At 38.5% G+C, this 21264-nt stretch overlaps 1 protein-coding gene across 1 annotated transcript; it reads right to left on the bottom strand.

The window, feature by feature from the left end:
* LOC107326598 (vomeronasal type-2 receptor 26-like) lies at nt 1-10866 on the bottom strand. The gene is made up of 6 exons (XM_088142429.1): nt 10649-10866; nt 7517-7808; nt 2665-2727; nt 2206-2433; nt 1496-1622; nt 1-905 (listed from the first exon to the last, which is right to left on the bottom strand). The coding sequence occupies exons 1-6, from the start codon at nt 10864-10866 to the stop codon at nt 1-3; spliced, it is 1833 nt and encodes a 610-aa protein (XP_087998555.1).
* Nucleotides 10867-21264: the final 10398 nt, after the last annotated feature.

The following is a 21264-nucleotide window of genomic DNA, read 5'->3' as shown; positions in this document are numbered from 1 at the left end:
TCATTCCTGTTTTCTATTCATTAGGTGTTCCCTGCAGTTAAGGCTGGGCTTGAACAAAATGATATAACATTTGGGAAAAAAGATGCAGCCCAACAAACCAGCACTAGAGGTTAAGATAGAAAATATCTCCACAGCCACCATGTATTTCCCTTTAGTGCTCAGGTAGGTTGGAACGAAGGAGAGCCACACGCTGCAGAAGACCAACGTGCTGAACGTGATGAACTTGGCTTCATTGAAAGTGTCAGGTAACTTCCTGGCCAAGAATGCAACTATGAAACTAACAGCAGCCAAGAAGCCCAGATAGGTTAAGACACTATAGAACATGGTCTCAGATCCCTGATTACACTGCAGGACAATTTCTTCAACCACTGAGTGCATGTCAAACTCTGGGAAGGGTGGAGAGGTTGCCAGCCATGACATACAAATGGCTGTTTGAAGAAGAGAGCAGGAAATGACCAGGAAGTTGGAGAGTCTCTTTCCCACAAACATTCTCATCCTGGATCCTGGCTTGGTGGCCAGGAAAGCCAGAACCACGGTGACTGTTTTTGCCAACACTGAAGAAACAGCCACGGAGAAGGAGATGCCAAAAGCAACTTGTCGGAGGAGACAGATCACTGTGTTGGGACGGCCAATGAAGAGGAGTGCCGAAAGGAAGCAGAGCAGGAGGGAGGTGAGGAGAACGTAGGTGAGGTCTCGGTTATTGGCTACCACAATGGGAGTGTTGTGTTTCCTCACAAAGATTCCAAGCACAAAGGCTGAGAGCAAAGAAAAGAAAAGAGCAAAGAAGGCTAAACTGATCCCCAGAGGTTCTTCATAGGTCAAAAATACGACATCCTTAGGATTGCAGGAATCCTGATTGGTGTTTGGATAGCTTCCATCATTGCAAGTGTAGCATTCTTTACTATCTGAAAAAAATAAACAGAGAAATAATATGGTCTTTAACTTAGGAACCTTTCCATAATACAGTGTACATGTCAGCAATTCATTGCTAGTACCAATGTTTTTTATGATACTGTATGATATACTTTGACAGGGTTCAATTGTGATATCCGTAATGGAATGTCAGTAAAATATGTTCCCAAGATAATTGCAGCCAGTTTCTCAAATTCATGCATTCAAATTTCTGTATCTCTTAAAACACCGAATCACTACCACAAATTCTAAACAAAATGTAATATAAAAGGTATTCCTTTCCTCATCAAAGCATTAGTGATGCCTTTGGTATCTAGAGAGAAAGGTGTCAGGTTTCTGAGAATGGTTTGCAATTTTAACTTTTCTGGACAGAACAATGTTTGCTTGTCTCAGTGGTAAGTGAAGTCAGACCCTAGTTCAAAAGTTTTTATATTTGGGTTATAATAGCAATGGCCAACCTCCAGGCTTTAGTATTCATATTTTAGAATTATAAAAGGAAAATACCCTGCTTACAAACGGTCCTTCCACATTGCTCTAGACAGCCACCATTTTCCTTGCTAATTCCAAGCAGCAATTTCCTTACCCTCCTTCTCTGAAATCTTCCCATCTGGGCACGGGACGCAGTCGTAGCAGCAAAAGGGTTCCCCTTCCTTCACTTTCTTGCTGGAACCAGGACGGCAATTCTCACTACACACTGAAAGAGGCTGAGACTAATCCAGCAAGGAGAAAAAACAATGGCAATCTTCACTGTATCACTTGGCATAGTTTGAGATACTCTTTTTATTGATATATGAATGAACTAAATTACATACACTTAAATACTGTAGATGCTACAATTTTACATTATTGAAAGAATCAACATTGTGCATAGGATTTTAGAAAGCTCTTTTCCATTTAGGAAATGAATTGATTATTCATTGGTCAACACTGGATGACAATAGATGTTAAAATCCCATCATCTTAAAGGGGAACAATTGCCAGATTTTCTATTTGTATAGTTGTGGCATGTCATGACTAATGATCTATTCTTGTTAGGTAGAAGCAATATGTCACCATGGTTAGTGCTCTGGAAATAACATTTTTGCTCTGGAAGAGTGTAAATAAAGTAAAAATAAAGTTTTATCTTATGGTTTTAAAATGATACATTCATAAGAACAGGAAATGATGAAGAAACATGTGGAGTCTTATCTTACTTATCTTATAGTATTACTATTATTATTTACATGTGATAAAGGACTTCATGGCTGGTGAAAAAGCAGAAGCTTTCAAAAATGCCCTGATTTTGAATTTTACCTGGTTAAACCAGCTGTGCCAAGTGATGGCATCTTTATTAATGGTGAAGGTCTGGTCTGTGGGAAATCCAGAAATTACCTTCCCAACTTTCACTCTAACAAAGGATTGGTTTGAAAAAACAATCCAGTTCATTACATCCAGACCAGCTAATAATTCACCATTGGCATCAAGAAAAACCTCATCCCCAGCACTATTATTAAATGAAAGGCCTTTCAAGAAGTGATGGACCTAGAATTGAAAGGGAAAGGCAGAGATTTAAAAAGACACAGTTGTATATTTCAGAAAAAAGGTCTAGTAGCCAGAAGAGCAATATGGAACTCATAGCTTGATTGAAACAACATTTTGCATCATTACCATTGGTGTGAAACAGTGATGGAAATGAAACCAAAGGTGGTTTACAATTTCCTTTATAATATGTTCTGCAGTTCCTGATTACCTGAGGATGTTCTCCCCATTTACCTGCCAAACAACTTGATTATGAAGGTTCAAGCTCGCTACATCTACTCTTGTTCTGTGTCGAAACTGAGATGACAACATGGTATGTAAAGCATAAGCCACAGCATAGACAGAATTATAGATGCTGTAACTGTGACCAATCATGTTCATTTCAAAAATAATTTTAGGCAGGTTTTCCATATTCTCTCTCCCAGTGCAGAAATCTCCAACCACCTTGTCAACCAATGAAGTTTGAAATACACAATTGAAGGCATGTTGCCAGAAGTCTAGGATAAAACCATCTGCTTTTGGGTTAAGAGGAGTTCTGCTTTCAAGAAAAGGTTTAAATCCTGGTGGGTTGCTGGTGTGAATTGTGAAGGATAGAGCTCCATGGATTATTTGTGTATCCCAATCCTTTTGATAGACATTTGATACAAGTTCTGCTTGAGATGGCAATATCCATACTTTCCCTTTTGCTGTCTCTGTATCATGTTCTTTTAGTGACAGATATGGTAACCATCTCAGGAAAACCAAGGCATTGGACTCTCCATAGAAAATCATCACATTGCTTTTGCTTTCCATGATTTGATCATGTATTTTTGCAATTTGTTCAAATAAAGAAGACACTTCATTAACTGACTCTGTATAATTAATTCTCTTTGTCAATGCAAAGCAAATGCCTTGCTTAGAATATAATGGTTTGATGATACCTAGAAATCTTTCTCCATTATCATTACCCATTATGACCACCCCAATCCACGTCCACTTGAAATGAAGAAGCAAAGATAGAATCCCTTCATACTGAAGTCTTTCCATGGGACTCATTTGGAAGAATGAAAGGCCTGGGGTTTTATAATTCATGACTGGAGCAGAGCCATAGACGAACTGGAGTAGGTTTAAGGGTAGAAAGAAAAAAAAAAAGAGAGAGAGAGAGATAATAGAAAGAAAACCTTCACATTTAATTATTTCCAGCTTTCCCCGTCATTTATTTTTTTAAATCAAATAACACCATTGACATCATTCCATTGCATTATCTGCTGGTAATCAAATAGGACTGATCCAAGATAAGACTTTCAGGACTATGTCCCATAATCTGTTTACGTCTGAGTAAGGAACTTGCCCAATTTTTATTAATTGTTTAAAATCAGTTTTTACAAAACAATTCAGCTATAAAATTCATGTCCCCTAATAGAATCCCCCCCCCCAGATCGCTTATCTTCAGAGGGTTGCATAATTATCCCTCAAGCTAATCCCTCATTTTCTTATAATTGCCATTAATGTAGCATAACGTACAATAGAAACCTATGGATTCTAATTTTCATACTCACCAATCACCTAGATAATACTGATTTGTACTTGCATCCCTTTTATTGAACAAGCTACACCTTTTCTTCTCTATATGTGCTCTTTAGCTCCATTCTACAAGGGCAGTCTGTCTTTAAGCAATCCATTACATCCCTCCCATTTCTGTTAGTTTCATTGGTGCAGAACAAACCTTTGTTTTTCTTTCATTTTATTTTTAATTCATATTATTTCTTATTTCGTCCTGTTTCATTTCAAGTTTTTTTTTTTTTTTTTTGTCTGCGCTCAGTCATTGCTGACCCTGCAGTGACTGCTTGGACGAGTCCTTGCAGTTTTCAAGGCAACTGTTTTTCGGAAGTGGTTTGCCAGAGCCTCCTTCCTAGGGCAGAGCCCAGCTGGCAAGCGCAGGAGGCGGGGTTTCCGTTGCTTTGCGCCCTTTTCGGGCGCGCGCGGTTTTTCGCGCTTACCGGCAACTGCTCCCAACTCCTTTTTTGCAAGGCGCCGCCAGCATTTTCCCTCCCACCGGAGTGAGAGTCCCCATTTATCTACTCACGTAAGTTTTTGAACTGTTGGGTTGACAGGAACTGGGGAGGAAACAGGAGCTCACCCTGTTTAACGCGAAGCCTGGACTCGAACCACTGAAGCGTCGACCATTTCTGGCCGGCAACTTTCAGCGTCATTAAGCCGCTGCACCACCGCGTCCCCCATTCATTTCAAGTTACAATCTTATATTTGCAATGGTTGTAACCAGGTGAGGCTATAGATATCGACCTCCACTATTTACCATAGCTTTGGTCAATTGTGCCTTGCTCATAACATCTTTATGCATAAGTATTTTAGTTCCTGGTTTCCTGTATGTGTTTTTTGTCTCTCTATTAGCATATATTTTATATTTTATTTTCTGCCATTTCATAGAAACTTTATATTTTTATTTGAGTTTTACAATTTTAATGGTCAAACTATACAATACATAATATGGTCAGTGACTGTAATAAAGGCTATTCATTATTAATAAAAGAGAAAAACAGCAAAATAAGTTATCAGTTATCTCTAAGAGAAAATTTGCAGAATACCCTTTCATTTTGGAGTTCAGTAAGACTACAAAGATGCTATTTGAACAGATTTGAAGACGCTTAGGCACTTGTCCCTCAATGCTCATTATATTTTTTTCAATGATATTTATGAAATGCTTTCATGTGGCTTTCTTGGAAGCTATGGAATCAGTTGGTGTATGTGTTTTTTTTTAATAAATAGAACAAATCAACCCACAGTTCTCACACAAAGCACAAAGGATCAGACTCAAATTATCGTACTTTGGACACAATATGCGAAGACCTAGCTCTCTGGAGAAGGCTCTAATGCAAGGAAAGGGAGAAGGAAAGAGAAGAAGAGGATGACCAGCAGCAAGGTGGATGGATTCAGTTACAGTGGTGATGAGAACACCATTGGAAGTCTTGAAAGAACAGGTTAGGGATAGATTGTCATGGAGAATATCTATATATGTTGTCACTAGGATTCGAAAATAACACTTAATTGATTACACTTAATCAATCAAAAGTTTATAAACAATCTATCAACCAATCCCTGCCAAAGTCAGAGGTAGTACAGGCTAGTATGGACATATTTTGGCTGGAATCTCACAAGCTTAATCCTAGAATTCTGCAGCTATGAAGAGCAGTTCTGCCATTCTGGGAAGAGAGAAGGCTTTTCTAAGGAGTTACTGTCAGGTATTACATAAATTTCCACAGGTAATATGAAGAAACATTTAACCAGAGGCTCTGCCCAACCCTAGTCAAACACAGCATGAATGAATATTGACAGTTTTAATGCTAAAAATACCACTGTGTGAAAAATCATGGCAGAAATATCTCTCCAGAGGAAGTAATAAACCTAAAATTACTTAAGTGAAATCTAGACTGGGATGAAGTTAGAACTGAAAGTCATGAATTCACACTTACATGCAGTGCTAAACTAATGGAATCCATTGATCTACTAAATTCTCATTTTAATTGCATCGATTATCTTGTTGCATTTCTCCAGTATGATTTTAAAATTTAAAAAGTACAGTTTTCAATATTAACATTTCTGTATTTAAAATTTTTTTTTTAATGATTCATTTAAGACCATGAAGAAAATCCCAGGGATGTAGGCTGGAAAGAGAAATGGAAACTAGAAGACAGGAAGGGAGAAATGGATCAATCTTGTTGCCAAGAAAGCTAGATGGATCTCAACTTCAAGGAGATTTTATCATACTAATATGGGTTAAAAGATTTAATGAAAGGTATTCTTATAAAGGGAGTTATAACCGTATTGCAAAATGCCTATTTAGAATTCTTAGTTTATACAATAGCTACTGAAGAACTTTCACAATGGTTATATATGCAATGTTTTATATGCAAATAATTCTTCCTCTCATTTCTATATGAGTTACGCTACAATTATGTAACACGTACTGCAAAAAAATTATTACTGATGTAACTAAGAATCACTGCATGAACTCAAAAGAGATCCCCTTTAATCCTGTCTGAGTGCCACTTTTGGGGACGTAAGTATTGTACAACATGGATAGGGATATTGTTCATCAGAAGATGGCCCGTGATCCTGCAGAGATGTCCCCCTCTTTTAAAGGTATTGCTCTGAACCACCATTTTTTCCAGATAATACTCTGTACGCTATCTTTTCCCTCAAGCAGGCTATAGGTCCAAAATTGTGAATTAATCTGACCTTGTGAATTAATCTAATCTTTACAGCTGAAAAATTATTCCTCATGCACCAACGTACAATTTTATTATTTTAAGCAGTGGCTCAGGAAAATGGTGATTGGTGTAGTTGGACAAAAAACAGGATGAAAAGTTGTTGTCATACTTCCACCATGTTGGAAATGGAAGCAGATTGATCAGTGAGGTTTAAAGAAATCCCCCTGATTAATATGAGTGAATGGGAAAATATATTTTCATTAAAGCTAGATGAGCTTCCAATTTAGGAATCTATGCATTATACTCAGCTTAATTTGCCAGTATGCAAATATAAGTAATCCCGAAGAAATAGCCATTCACTTTGCTGCACCATTCATTCATGAGTTTTGGTTTTTTCTCTTTCTCTAGAGGAAAAGGCAAATGCAAACTGGTCTCCCAGCTGCATTTTCAGAGCAGTGAGCATAGCAGCAATTCTGCTTCTCTCTCCCTTTGGCTTTCCTATCCTCTAACAGTTTGTGTCTAGAGAACCAACGTCAATCAATTATCTTATCTTAGCTGTAAAGATGCTGCACAAGATGCTACACAAGGTTTAAACTGCTGCTCCTGTGGAAATCATGACATTTCAGTAAATCATAAACAATGTTTTTCATTGATACTATGATTTGAACTTGCTTTCTTTTGGCTATAAATACTCTAAAGTGGCTTTTAAAAGGTAATGAGGAACCATATATAATGTGCAAATACTGCTAATAAAAATTCCATTGGCTCTCTGTAAATTCTCTGATTTACAGATTTTAAAATACCATGAAGATCCAGAGAAGTAAGATATGAATTTGTGCTCCAATAGTTAGACATACTCAGAGGTTGATACACTCTACCTGTGGAACCTTGTAGATGTCCAAGATATTTGCAATTTCAGTGGAGGTTTTGGAGTCAAGTCCGCCAATCACTGCTGTCAGATTATTCTGGATGCCACAGATGTAGTTAGGAACAAAGGTCTTCAGGTTGTAAAGCAGTAACATTGTGGCCTGGCAGGTCTTCCGTGCACTATAGTGACTGTCATAGATGTGGAAGCCCAGGGTGAGATTGGGTAAGAGATGAGGATTTTCATTGATCTCCTTCACTGCAAATACCAAGGCCAGGATGTGTTGGTAATTCTTAGGCAGCAAACTACAATAGAAAATAAGCTGTATGTGAAAACATTTATAGCTTTCATAAAAGGAAAGCAAAAAAACTAAAACCAATCTAGTTTTGCCTGTTTCTTAAAATTGTATTTTGATAATATTTATATAACTTTCTGAAAGTGATTACATCACCTGAGTGAGGCAATACTCATAGAGCAGAAATGTGGGATATAACAAGTTAATTCCCTATTTTCTTGATAAAGGAATCAATTAGAAAAGTTGCAGTTTCCAGAGCATACCTCTCTAATATTATATAAATCTGGTCCATTTCTTATTTCTTGAGGGTTTTGATGTGATAGTTACTTTAGCACACTGCCTTATGCCCCATTGCTTTATTTCTGCAAAGACTTCTACAATTCTATGGCTAAGATGGTTTCTAAATGAAATAAATCAGTAACAGATATCAATGCAATAAAGGAATATTCTTATACATTATTTTCCATTAGATAATTTATTATATTACAACCCAATATCTTAGGAGGTAATATGGTATCTCTGAAGAAATGGATGTGAGTGTAGAAGAGAACAGCCCCTAAAGAAAAGAAGCAACTTATGTCCCATCTCAATATCTAGAATCAGGAATGATGATCAAATAGTTTTTCTGAGTAGGCAAAAATCCTTCCAAAGAGAACTCAACCATCTATTAAAGTGGCCAAGTTCATGGACAGACGATGCAGATAGAATAGAAAGAATCAAAACATATGTTTTAGATATGTCACTCATTAAAGAAATAGCATATCAAAGATGAATTTAATGATACATTTAGAAAGTCAAAAATTTCAGAGATAATAGATTTTGAAAATTAAGCCACACATTTTTGGTTATTTCCATTAAGCTTACCTATAAAGGTTGAACAAAGCCTTAGATGGTGTGCTCCTATTTTAAACTTGCTTCTAAATATTGATTAAGATAAATGAAATCCAAAAGTGAATATAAGTTGGAGGGCCATAACTCATATACTGTTTATGAATGGACCCAAATTCTAACCTCACATTGAAAACTGATTAACTAATTGAAAAAAGGAAATTGCTTCAGAATTAATCCCAGAAGGAAGAGATGAATCAGAGATCTAGTTTATGAAAAGAAACTCTATAAATGTAGAGGGTTCTGCATATAAGGTAGCTTTTGGAAAACTGAGAAAAAGTAAGATTGAAATTAACACTGAAGTAATTTAAAAAGGTCCCTAATAATTCCAGTGTTGAACATAATTAAATCATGAGGATTTAAAGTTTTTCTGATAAACTTATAGCCCAATTTTCTTCCTTGGATTCATTTTTAATATTATTGAATCTGGAACGAGTTCTGAGTTTTAGTAAATTGGGACCTTAAAATGTTTTATGGATGGTATAGAGCACCAAATCATACAGTAATAAATGTTGGAAATGTCACAGAATAGATGGGATGTTTTACCACATGTGGTGGACATGGAAAAAAACCCTCAAAGTAGTACAATGCAGAAAATTTTGGAATTTAAATTTGAAATGATATCATAATTTTTCTTAATAGGTATAATTTCAGAAAAAAAAACTCAACAAGAAACATCACAATTTATTGTAAAGATATATCCTCACAGCAGTGAGGATAAATTTTGTCCAATACTGAAAGAAAAATATAATTCCAACAATATCTGACTGGAAACTTAAACTTGGAGAATATGCAGCAATGGCTATATTAAATGCATATATTCATAACTGAAATTTAACCAAATTCAAGCAAGAATGGTTCTCATGCAGACAATACACCAAACAGCATGGCAAATATAATCATTTATAGTCTGGCTTCTAAAGGGCTCATATGTTTATAGATATTGTAAGTTAGCAGAGATACAAGAAGGGAGAAGTTAGAAACCAAATAGATTTTTTCTTTTTTCTTTTTCTTTTTCCCTTATTTTTTGGTATTTAATTGTTGCCAAACTTGCTTTGTTTATCTATTTTTTTCTTTTATCAGTATGTAAAAAAAATTAAGTGGCAACAGAATCGATACATAAATACTAAATAATCAGATTAGGAATGAAACCTTTATTGTACAACAAATACTTTGATTCAATCTATAGTGGGTTTTTTTTTAATGTTATATTCAATTCTGGATGAAAAAGTAAAATAATCTTATGCTGATTAACATTGAGGGCCTAAAGTGTAATTAATATTGATATAATACCTCTTTTTCCTTTTTATCCTCAGTAGTCCAAGCTATCTACATATTAGAGTGTTAACAATCCACAAACAATACTATACAAATACTACTGCATCAAAACAATATAATGCATTAAGATTTACAACAACAGAATATTTAACAATATATTAAAAGATAATAAAAACGGAAGTGGGACTTTAACATGTTTCCTTATTTCTTGTACCTCAAATATGGTCAAATATGGTCCTTTTTTTTTTTAAAGGAAGCTACTGGCACATGTAGAATCAAACAAGTCTTTCACATACATAAGTAAATCTACTGAGTAAAGAAATAAAAGGTGCAGGAATTAAGTCAGGAAGTGAGATATCAGTTGAGGGTAAGAAAAATTGGCCTAAGATAGAACTAGTGAAAGAAGACGTGGAAAATGAGAAGACTCCAAAAATGTAATTAGTCAAATAGGGAAATTATATCCCTTTACTTGGAATTAAGCCTTACTGAGTTCCATAATGCACTCAGAGTTCACCCAGTCTAAGATGTGGCACATTCACTCTCCACAGTGTCTGCAAGGAGGAGCTCCATTTCTTCAGTATCTATGATTCTATGAGTGTTTTCTATATTAAGCTAATTAATCTTTCTTTAGGCTGCAGCTTTACGACTGCTAAATCTTCTAAGAAAATATATCAAAGTTCTTACATAAGGTCTTCGTGCAATGATGGTTGGGGCTCTTCACTGAAATATAAAGCATAGTCCAAGAAAGATGCCAGAGTTGCTATGCCGCCAATTAAAAAATCTCCTGATTCATGATACATATGCTGTGGCTTATGGGGAGTATGAATGTTACATTCCGCATTATAAGCCTTGCATACTTTAGGAGAGAACAGAGCTACCAGCAATGGTACTACAGGCACCATCTTCACTGCAAGTCAACTCTTTCTTCTGCATTTGGATGACTGTTTAATTGACAGAAATCTAATTGACAGAAATTTAATTAGACCTCTTGTGATTAAAAAAAAATGCTCACTGGAGAGGGCCTTAGAAAAGAATAACATATTACACATCTATCTGAAATATCCACATCTGTTTTCATTCTTTCTTCACTTCAAATATATATTTGTTTTTCTTCTGTACTTGGAAACTGAAAATCCAAAGAAGTTTGAACCAAGAGCAGCATTAATTACCACTCTTGGGATAATGAAATAATAAGATATTTACCACTTCAGTCCCCACAGTACTTGAGGGAAATATGTTTTCTTCACCTTTGAATGAACTTTTCTCTCTACCTTAGTTTGAAAGAAGCCCTGTACACCTGAAATATTCAACAGCAAAAAGACGATGCTGGAAATACTTAGAGCATCCTTGCCCAACATGGTTCCCCCCAGATATGTAGACACTACAGCTTGCAGAATTCCCAGTCATACATAAACAATTGGAGAAAGTTATTCTAACATTACTGTTCTGGATGTGGTCAAATCCAATGCTCCATTTTTGGTTTCTGTTAAATACTTTTGGGGGGTTGTGTTTTCCTCTTGTTTTGTTTTTTGATTTTGACAGAGCAGGGGTTCTATTTGGACAGGATTTCAAAAATAGTAGAGATCCTACTTTCAGATTCACCCAGAACTGTGCCATAAATTTCCCAGATGAAAGGATAATCAGTTCTTCTACCTTATAAGCCTAGGCTCAACTTTCCACTTGCATCTGTCCACCATAAGGACAAGTCAGTAGTCTTCAAAGATGTACAAAATAGCTAACCTTTGATCATCCTGGAATGGGGTGGCCTTCCCTGTTTTCCGTCTTGCACCTTACTTTTCTGAGCATTAGGAACTTAAAAAGGGAACTCAAATTATATACATTGCATCCATAATCCAGCAGTCAGAAATAAATAAATAAGTAAATAAATAAATAAATAATAAATAAATAAATAAATAAATAAAATGTGTTTTTTAAAAGTTTAAATTCTTTAACAGCATTTTCTTAGTTAAGGTTTTGATTGTTGTGTTTAAATGTGTTGGCAGTAAGAATCAGATTTCTATAGAAATAAGAATGTTACTGGGATTCAGGATTCTACCTGCATTGTATTTCAGTCCAGCTGACTCTGAAGAACAGGAAGGATATACAGGTAGTCCTCATTTAGCAACTGCAATGTGGACTAGCAACTAATGACAATGAGGCCTGTGACAGCGCTCTTAGGTGTTGCAGGCCTGAATCTGCTGGATTGCATTCCTATGACTTTGCCAATTAGGAACTGTTTCATCTAAAAAGTAGGAGTTTAGTTTTGTGCCTTCAATGCGCTTCTCATTCCCACCAAGGAGACAGGCAAAATCACAACATTGTCTTCATATAGAACAACTGGAATTACTCAGCCTGCTAACACAAGGGAGTGGTCAGTGGAGACCGAGGTAGGTAGTCTCAGTTCAGAAAGGGCCATTACTAAAATTTTGTAATGTGATCATTTTTGAGCAATGCTTTGCTTTTGACTGGCATGGTGTCCAATTCTGATATTTAAAAAATGTATGTTTTGTTGTGTAACCAATTCTTTAGCCACATTTTCATGAGGAATGTGGCTTTCATTATCCACTGAGGCTGAATACATGAGTTGGCCTGAATGCAGTAGCATGTCCATATTTGATCTGCCTATTGTTCATGGATACACACCTGGTTTCCTGGTGTACTGTCAAGGGGACAACCCTCCTATTTTATCCTGACTTAAGACCAACTGCAGTTTTCTGCAGGTGGAGTTGAGCAGTAGCTTCAGACAAAGAACAAGATCTCCTTCACTGCAAATGCTGAAGCCAGAATATATTGGCAATTCTTAGCTATAAACTAAAGGGGAACATAATGGATATTCAAAGTTTTATAAATCAGTATCATTTACATCTTCCTGATTATATGCTTTGATATAATTTCTATTGTACCTACGAAGGATAAATTGCTTGAAGTAGTTTATCTTCATATTACAGAACTAAGGGATATCAATATCTAATCCTCTCTGTATGTTGGCAATTTATTTTTATTCAAAGAAGACTGCAAATTAAAAGCATACTTTTTACACTAAAAAGTTCTATAGAGCTGCTGCGTTTTTTAATTGCCTGATTCCTTCGGCAGGACTTTTCCTATAAAATGTCCTAGAAGCCAATGCAGGATGGAGAAGAATAGGAGGAAACATTCTGAAAGAAGAAATCCACACTCAAGCACATTTGACTAATTTCTGTTTTTCTGACAAGAATGTAGAGGCATGCACTATGCTGGTCTATAACGGTAATAAAGATTTGATTTGATTTGATTAGAGATGAGCATATGATCTTCTGATCCTTTCGGTGGACTGAATCTGATTAACTAGTGATGTTAATCAGTCTTCTAACTCTAAGCTGGCATGATACCTTTTATTACAGGTAAACCTGGCATTGATGGATCTGAGACCATGGCTTTCAGATAGGAGATACGTATGTCAGGCATGTAGACTCAGGCATAATATCAGAGGGGTGTGATTTCTGCACCTGTCAGGGTCTTCATTCAACACAGGAACAGGGACCATCAATTGTGGTAGATTCTGTCCCACCTTTTCTTGTTTGATCATCTAGCCTAAGTGATTCCTCTTTTTCACCCTTTTAACTGACAGTAAAAGATCACACAGCATTCTTGCCACTGCTTCCTTACAAGTTCCCATTCGCTACAAAGACAGAATCCAAATGTGCCCTGGGAGCCTTCTGTCCCCAGAATGTCAACAGCACCAGTTTCCAGGCTTTCCACACTCACCCTTCAGACATGCATGGGGAGTCTGCTGACTCCTTGACATGCCAGAAAATACTGACTTGGCAGATGTGTTGGAAGCAGAAGCAAATGAGCTTCCTCCCAATCAGGCATGTGAGTGTGTTATCTATCTGAAAGCTTGGAACTGGTATTTTTGTTAGTAATTCCAATTAGTTATTTATATATCTTCTTATATATTTAAGGACTTCTATGCTATTTCAATCAGAGCAAACTGAATAGCTTCTGTAATCTTATATCTGTCAAACCTTTATTATGGTCAAAGACCAGCATAAGGAGGGTGGGAATTGATTTAAAAAGCATATAAAATTCATAAAAAGCTAAGAGATAGAAACTAGAAAGTATATATCTAAGGGAAAAATTATGACAATCTAGAAGATATTAAAATATATGTATTAAAATAGAAAGTATGTATAAAAACAAGAGTCTAAAAGAATCTAAAATGGGGTAGGGGCCATAGATGGGTGTAGGGGGGCATGAAGGTTAGTATGTGGCTGACTATATAAAATTAGAGAGCACTCTAGTATGATGAACTGGATGCTCATTTTAATTAGTTCATGGCACAGTTCATCATCTGACAAATTTTAATCACTGCTGCTCAGAATCTGGCAATATTATATGTTGTAGCAGGGTTGGTATCTGAAAGCAGCAGGGAGGTGTAGAATTGTCCTGTGTGCCCTGGGTATTTATACAGTAATGGGGAGATGAGACTAGTATGAATGTCTCTGTAATACAGGCACCCGAAAAGCACATGCTCTGTTGTTTCTGCGTGTCCAGAGTCACAGGGGCATTGTCTCTCCGGGTAAGGGATCTTCCTGTATCGTCCTTCAAGGACAGCTAAGGGGAGGGCAAGGCATTGCGTCAGAATAAAGGCCCTCCGGTGTTTAGGTAATTCAAGTTTAGTTACGTATGCCATAGAGGAGGCAGAGTGCCTGTTGGATTCACTGACAGTAAAGGTTGGGGACCTGGCTAGATCCAGTTGGTGCTCTGTGTCTGCTACATGCTGTTCGATAAATGCTTTGACCTGGTCATATCCTGTCCTGAGTAGAAGACGTGGAGAGAAGCCCAAGGATGAGATTTTAGTTGCTATGGCCTGCTTCCATGTGGACTGAAAATCATCCCTCATAGTTAATGGGGCAAGGCCAAGAGGAAAAAAGGAGAGTCTAAGCCAATCGTTGAGTATGGTCACCCACACTCTAGCCTCCACTTTCATGAGGCCTGTCTCTAGTTTCAGGGTGGCACTAGTGACGCATTTTGGGACTTGAAGGGCCGATCTTAGAAATTTGGATTGTACAGGTTCTAATGGTGCAAAATTGGAGAAGGGGCCCAGCTGGGCACCATAGAGAAGTTGTACTATTGGCTTAGCTTCAAATAATTTGAATACTGCTGGAATATAGTGGCCACCTCTTGTCTTGAGGAATATAAGGATGGCAGATGAGCTCCTCTGTGCATTTTCAGCAACATAGTCCCCATGGGCTTTCCTGCTGCCAGCAGAATGAAGGACTACCCCTAAGTATTTGAAACAGGAGACCTACTCAAATCTTGTGGCCGTCTATGCTCCGGGAGTGGCTCTTGGGCCTTTGCCAAATGCCATGATTTTAGTTTTCTGATAATTGAGTTCTAACTGATCTTCCTTGCAGTACTGTGTTAGTGTTCTTAGTATTGGATAGAAAACCTGGTAAATGGTAGCAAGAGCTTTTTCAGCATTAACACAGTCCCCGTCAAACCATGGCTCTCAGTGCTCTTTTAAGACTAATAGATATTCTTGAAAGAACTGCTGCATCATCTGCTTAGAGTTGAACAGAGATGTTTCTTCCAGCAAGTTTTGGGAACTGAAAGTTCATGTTGAACCCACCATGGAGTTGATATATAAATTTAATAAGAGTAGGGCCAAAATCCAGCCTTGCTTGATGCCTATCTCAGTTCCAATGGTGTTGGTGAGATGGCCCTGGTGGTTACATCTTACTTTGAGTGAGGTCCCTTCCTGAAGCACACATATTAAATGAAGTAAACATCAGTCAATCAAGGAGGACTCCAGTTTTTCCCATAGTTTAGTTTTGGATATGGAATCAAAAGCTGCTTTTAAATCTACAAAAGTGACATAAAGGGAGGTTGTGTTGCAGGAGGAGCATTTTTCAATGAGATGTTGGAGACCTAGACATTGTTCAATGGTGGATTGGCCTTCTCTAAAGCCGGCTTGCTCCTCTGCAAGTATGTGTCCTTCTTCTAGCCAGTCCTGGAATTTTCACTGTAGATGTCTTGCATAGAGTTTGCTGATTGTGTTGAGGAGGCAGATTGGTCTATAATAAGCAGAATCATCCTTTTTCCCTTTTTTATATATAGGGACAATGATCGCAAGCTCCCTTTCCTTGGGGAGTGGGCCATAGATGTCGATGCAGGTGAAGAGTGAGGCCAGAGTGGGGACCCAAAAGCCCAAGCTGTTTTTAATGGCCTCTGGAGGGATTAGGTCTTCTCCTGGGGCCTTCCTTGGCCTTCCTTGAGCAACAAGATTCTTGATCTCTGTCACAGTCAGTGGTGCTCACATTGGCAGATTTTCTATAGTTTGGCTAGGGGGTCCACTTCCAACAGAGGTGTCCATGTAGAGTTCCCGAAAGTATGCCTCTCAGGTCCCTGGGGGGATGTGACAGTCCACCATGGATGGACATTGCTTTGGGAGCTTGATGTGATATGCCAGAAAGAGGCTGAGCCATTGGATTTGAGTGCTTCAATGAGTCATGTCTACTTGTTTTTCTTGGCTTCCTTTTTCTTGCATCCCAGCAGTTGTTTGTAGTATCTCTTCTGCTCTAGGAGATCTTGTGCAGCTGTCAATGTAGTATTGGATACAAAAGCCTGGTAAGTGGTAGCAAGAGCTTTTTTAGCACTAACACAGTCCTTGTCAAGCCATGGCTTGGAGTGGTGCTGGTGCTGCTTTAAAGGTGTGCTGTTGCTACAAGTTAGATGTTGGTGGAGCTCTTGGGTAAGGGGGTTACAATTTTCCAAGAGTGGAACAGGAGACTCAGCTGAAGTCAGGACAGACTAAAGCTCTGTATGTGATCTGCGTATGTGTAGCTCAGTTATCATTTGATTTAGATGAGGAGGTCCACTTGGCTCGGCAGTAAGTTCTTTCTCCCGACATTAGAAAGGGTTGGTAACAGTCCTCAGTATGTGTTTCTTGAATGAAGACATTTAACTGGAGCAGGACTGGGAAATGATCACTGTCAAACTTAGGCATAACTTCTAGGGCCTTGGCATAAGGGAGAAGATCCCCAGAGACAACTATATAGTCAATAGCACTCATTCTAAAGCCAGATAGATAGGTGAATTCAGCTGGATGGTCACTTTCAAGGGCATAATTTAGAATGTGGAGGTTTAACCCAAAGATTGTTTGAGCCAAGCAGAGACCTGGAAGTTTGATTTCTGATTTTTGAGCAGCGGGTAAGGAGGAATCCATCATCTTCAGAATCGGGAGGGAGATATTTGTGCTGTGTGTAGAGGGTGTGGTCCTTATGGCCCAATCTAGCATTGAGGTCCCCTCCTAGGACTAGAAATGTGTTTGAATTCAGCAGTATAAGGTCAGCACGTAAGTTTCCAATTTAGCCCACAAGACTCTGATCTGGGGATTCGGCCTCATTGGGAGCATGTGGGCATTTATTATCAACAGGCACATAGCATACAGGAGACTAGGACCCCCAGGCCCCCTTCGCTCTTCAGTGCTTCACCCCTGGTTCTGCCGCAAATGAGAATGAATGAAATCCATTTAATAGAAGTTCATCAGCAGTCCATGTTTCCTGAATAAATATGAGGTCATGGTGGGAGAGGATCTCTGGTAGATGCAAACCATCCAGCCACATTCCAGGTTAGAAGGGTGACCTTTTGCTGATCACTTGGATGTCAAGCGGATGCCCTGCAAACGAGAGGCTGGGAGGGTAATTTTGGCAGGGGCAGTAGCCTCATATTAGTTGTAGGTTGAGATGGTTGTAATTGTGTCTCCTGTTGTGGGGAGGAAAGTGGGGTAGCATCACGTTCCTGCTCTCCCTTCTCTGCCATCTGTTTGTCCATCAAGCCTTTGTTCTCACGAGAGGGCAGGGGAGCTGATACTTCTGGCAGGGAGATTTGAAGAGTCAGTGTAGCATGGGCAGTAAAATGTGGATCCCTGGCAAACAGGGACTGCGACTCTCTAGCAGGTGGAGCATCCTTTGACTTGTCCAGTGAAAGGAGAGGGGGGGGGAGCTGTTTCTCCTGTGAGTCACGTTCCTGCAGGGCCAGGGGTGTAACCTTCTATAATAATTATATTTTATTAAATAATAACAACAACAATGACCATAAAAGCCACCACATGGCATCTTCCTCTTGCTTAGCAGGTGAAAGGTCACCACTTTTACTTTTCCATTCAGAAAGGCACAATTTTACCAAGTTTTGACATCTTATGAAGCCCTTTTATTTTTATTTTCATTTTATTGTACTCATTTAACAGACTTGTATCCCTGCTTCTGTCAGGGACAAAAGACAGCATACACTATGCCCTTCACTGTCATTTTTTTTCACAACAAAAATCCTGTGAAATAAGTTGAGCTGAAATGATGTGTAGAGAATCATAAAAAGGACCTTGTTGAGGATATGTGATGGCCATTATGAAAACATGGTTTAAGGCCAGCACAGGAAGAAAACATTAGAAAGAAACATTGACTGTCTTTACCTGCACTCTTTTGGGTCCAAAAGGGAGGGAGGGAGGGAGGGAGGGAGGGAGGGAGGGAGGGAGGGAGGGAAAATGTGGTTAGGCTTCCAAGATTCTATTACTGTAGCTTATATGAATGAAAGAGAGTTCTACTAAATTTTGTCAAGTCTCTTTACTGACCTGGCTATCATCATCAAGAAAGATTCCTCCACATAAATCCAGGAGAACCTGCAAATTGCAAGGTTGGCTTAGTACAATGCCATCCATAACCAATGACAGAACTCTCACACAGTTACAAGGATTCTGAATCTACAATCACTTTTTTTATTTAATATAAGCCTGTTTTCCTGTATTATGAAGCCAAAAACCTTCCAGCTCTGGCTCAGTGAGGAGCATGGAATAGAAAAATACCATACCTGTGATTCTTGCAGGACAGCAAGGATTAACTCCTTGCCTAGCTTTAACCTGTAGTTAATCTTTCCCTATTAACCTATAGTTGAACTTAGGAACCCTTCTCAGGGCAAGGATGTATTCACCCATAGCTGACCCTTCACAGTTAGCCTATATCTAACCTTAGTAATCTATTAAATGTAAACACCTGTAGCTGACATCTCCTGAGAAATTAAAAGATATGGGGATGGGTCCACAGCACAGAAGAGATTAAAGGGAAATCCCAGCTAAGGTGATGGAGAACTTCCTGAACATTCATTAATCTCTAAATGTTATACCTCCTTAAAGCAAAATGTATACAAACTCTGATTTCTTTATGTTCGGGGAGCCTCTTTTCATAGAGGTGTCCCCTTTACTGCTGCGCACCAATAAAGGAACTTTGCTCTAAAAGGTTTCTCGTGTCCGGTGAAGTTACTGGCAGTTGTCTCTGGGCAAAACCCCCATTTTGGGTCCAACATCAGGACCTATAAAATAAGGGATATCAAATACAAAATGAAACAAAGGCATTTGTTTAAAAGCTTTTCTCTTTTAAAAGCTTACTGGAGAGAAAGAGGGGGAAATCTTTCTGACCTGAATGGATCTTGGGAATTTGAATTTTCCAGGGTTTGCTGGACTCTGCCCAATACCTAAATTGATCCATTAATGATTTCATATTTGAAACACTGGGACTGTTTTCGCCCCTTCATCTCAAATATGAACAGTAGAAAGTTATTACTAAAAGTGAAGGAGATCAAAGACTTCAAGCAGAACACCACCATCAGCTATTAAGACTCAAGGATGGATGGCTTCAGATTACATTTTGAAATCACCATCCACAGTGGAAAGCAAAAATGAAAAATATTTTTTATTATTACAGTGACATTTTCTCTTCATAACTTATACCAAACGGCACTCTCAGTTAAACTCATTCCTTTTTCCGATTCATTAGGTGTTCCCTGTGGTTAAGGTTGGGCTTGAACAAAATTATATAACATTTGGGAAAAAAGATGCAGCCCAACAAACCAGCACTAGAGGTTAAGATAGAAAATATCTCCACAGCCACTGTGTATTTCCCTTTAGTGCTCAGATATGTTGGAACAAAGGAGAGCCACACGCTGCAGAAGACCAACATGCTGAACGTGATGAACTTGGCTTCGTTGAAAGTGTCAGGTAACTTCCTGGCCAAGAATGCAACTATGAAACTAACAGTAGCCAAGAAGCCCATGTAGGTGAGGACACAATAGAACATGGCCTCAGATCCCTGATTGCACTGCAGGACAATTTCTTCCACCACTGAGTGCATGTCAAACTCTGGGAATGGGGGAGAGGTTGCCAGCCATGACATACAAATGGCTGTTTGAAGAAGAGAGCAGGAAATGAACAGGGAGTTGGAGAGTCTTTTTCCCACAAACATTCTCATCCTGGATCCTGGCTTGGTGGCCAGGAAAGCCAGAACCACAGTGACCGTTTTTGCCAACACTGAAGAAACAGCCACGGAGAAGGAGATGCCAAAAGCAGCTTGGCGGAGGAGACAGATCACCGTGTTGGGACGGCCAATGAAGAGGAGTGCCGAAAGGAAGCAGAGCTGAAGGGAGGTGAGGAGAACGTAGGTGAGGTCTCGGTTATTGGCTACCACAATGGGAGTGTTGTGTTTCCTCACAAAGATTCCAAGCACAAAGGCTGATAGCAAAGAAAAGAAAAGAGCAAAGAAGGCTAAACTGATCCCCAGAGGTTCTTCATAGGACAAAAAGATGACAGTCTTAAGATTGCAGGAATCCTGATTAGTGTTTGGATAGCTTCCATCTTTGCAAGTGTAGCATTCTTTACTATCTGAAAAAATTAACAGACAATGTGGTCTTCATCTTAGGAACCTTTCCATAATGCACTGCACATTTCAAAAGTACAGTAACTGAGCATCTAGAACAGCAAAAAAACAAGAGAATACAGGTTCCTGCACAAGTATTAAATGATGCCAATACTTTAATACCAAATTTAAGCATCAGCTCAGTTGAAGAAACACACCACCTGATATAAGCACAGCTGTAGTTATAACGGAATACCTTGGATGGAAATCAACAAACAAAAAAGAAAAAACCAACCAGTGCACCACCAAAGTGTAAGATTAGGAAATACGACCAGCGTGCTAAGATCAGATGCAAGCAAGCTAAAAGATTGACTACAAGAAGGCATTCGACCCCTTGCCACATCCCTCGATAACCAAGTCCCTAGAAATAAAAGGAGTCAGTAGAAACATCAGAGGCTTTGTGCAAAGATCAATGGCACAATGGAAGACACAGTTGCTGGTCAATGTTGATAGAATGGGAGAGGTTAACACCAAGAGAGGAATCTTTCAAGGAGACTCACTATCACCATTCCTGTTTGTCATTGCACTGATTCCTCTGTTAACAGTACTGAACAAGTCAGGACATGCTATCAAACA

The sequence above is a fragment of the Python bivittatus genome, unplaced genomic scaffold (genome assembly GCF_059951505.1).
Source record: "Python bivittatus isolate LINGU-HERP-01145 unplaced genomic scaffold, Pbiv_v1 ctg000440_np1212, whole genome shotgun sequence".
Classification (NCBI taxonomy): Eukaryota; Metazoa; Chordata; class Lepidosauria; order Squamata; family Pythonidae; genus Python; species Python bivittatus.
This window is presented reverse-complemented; position numbering and strand designations above follow the sequence as displayed.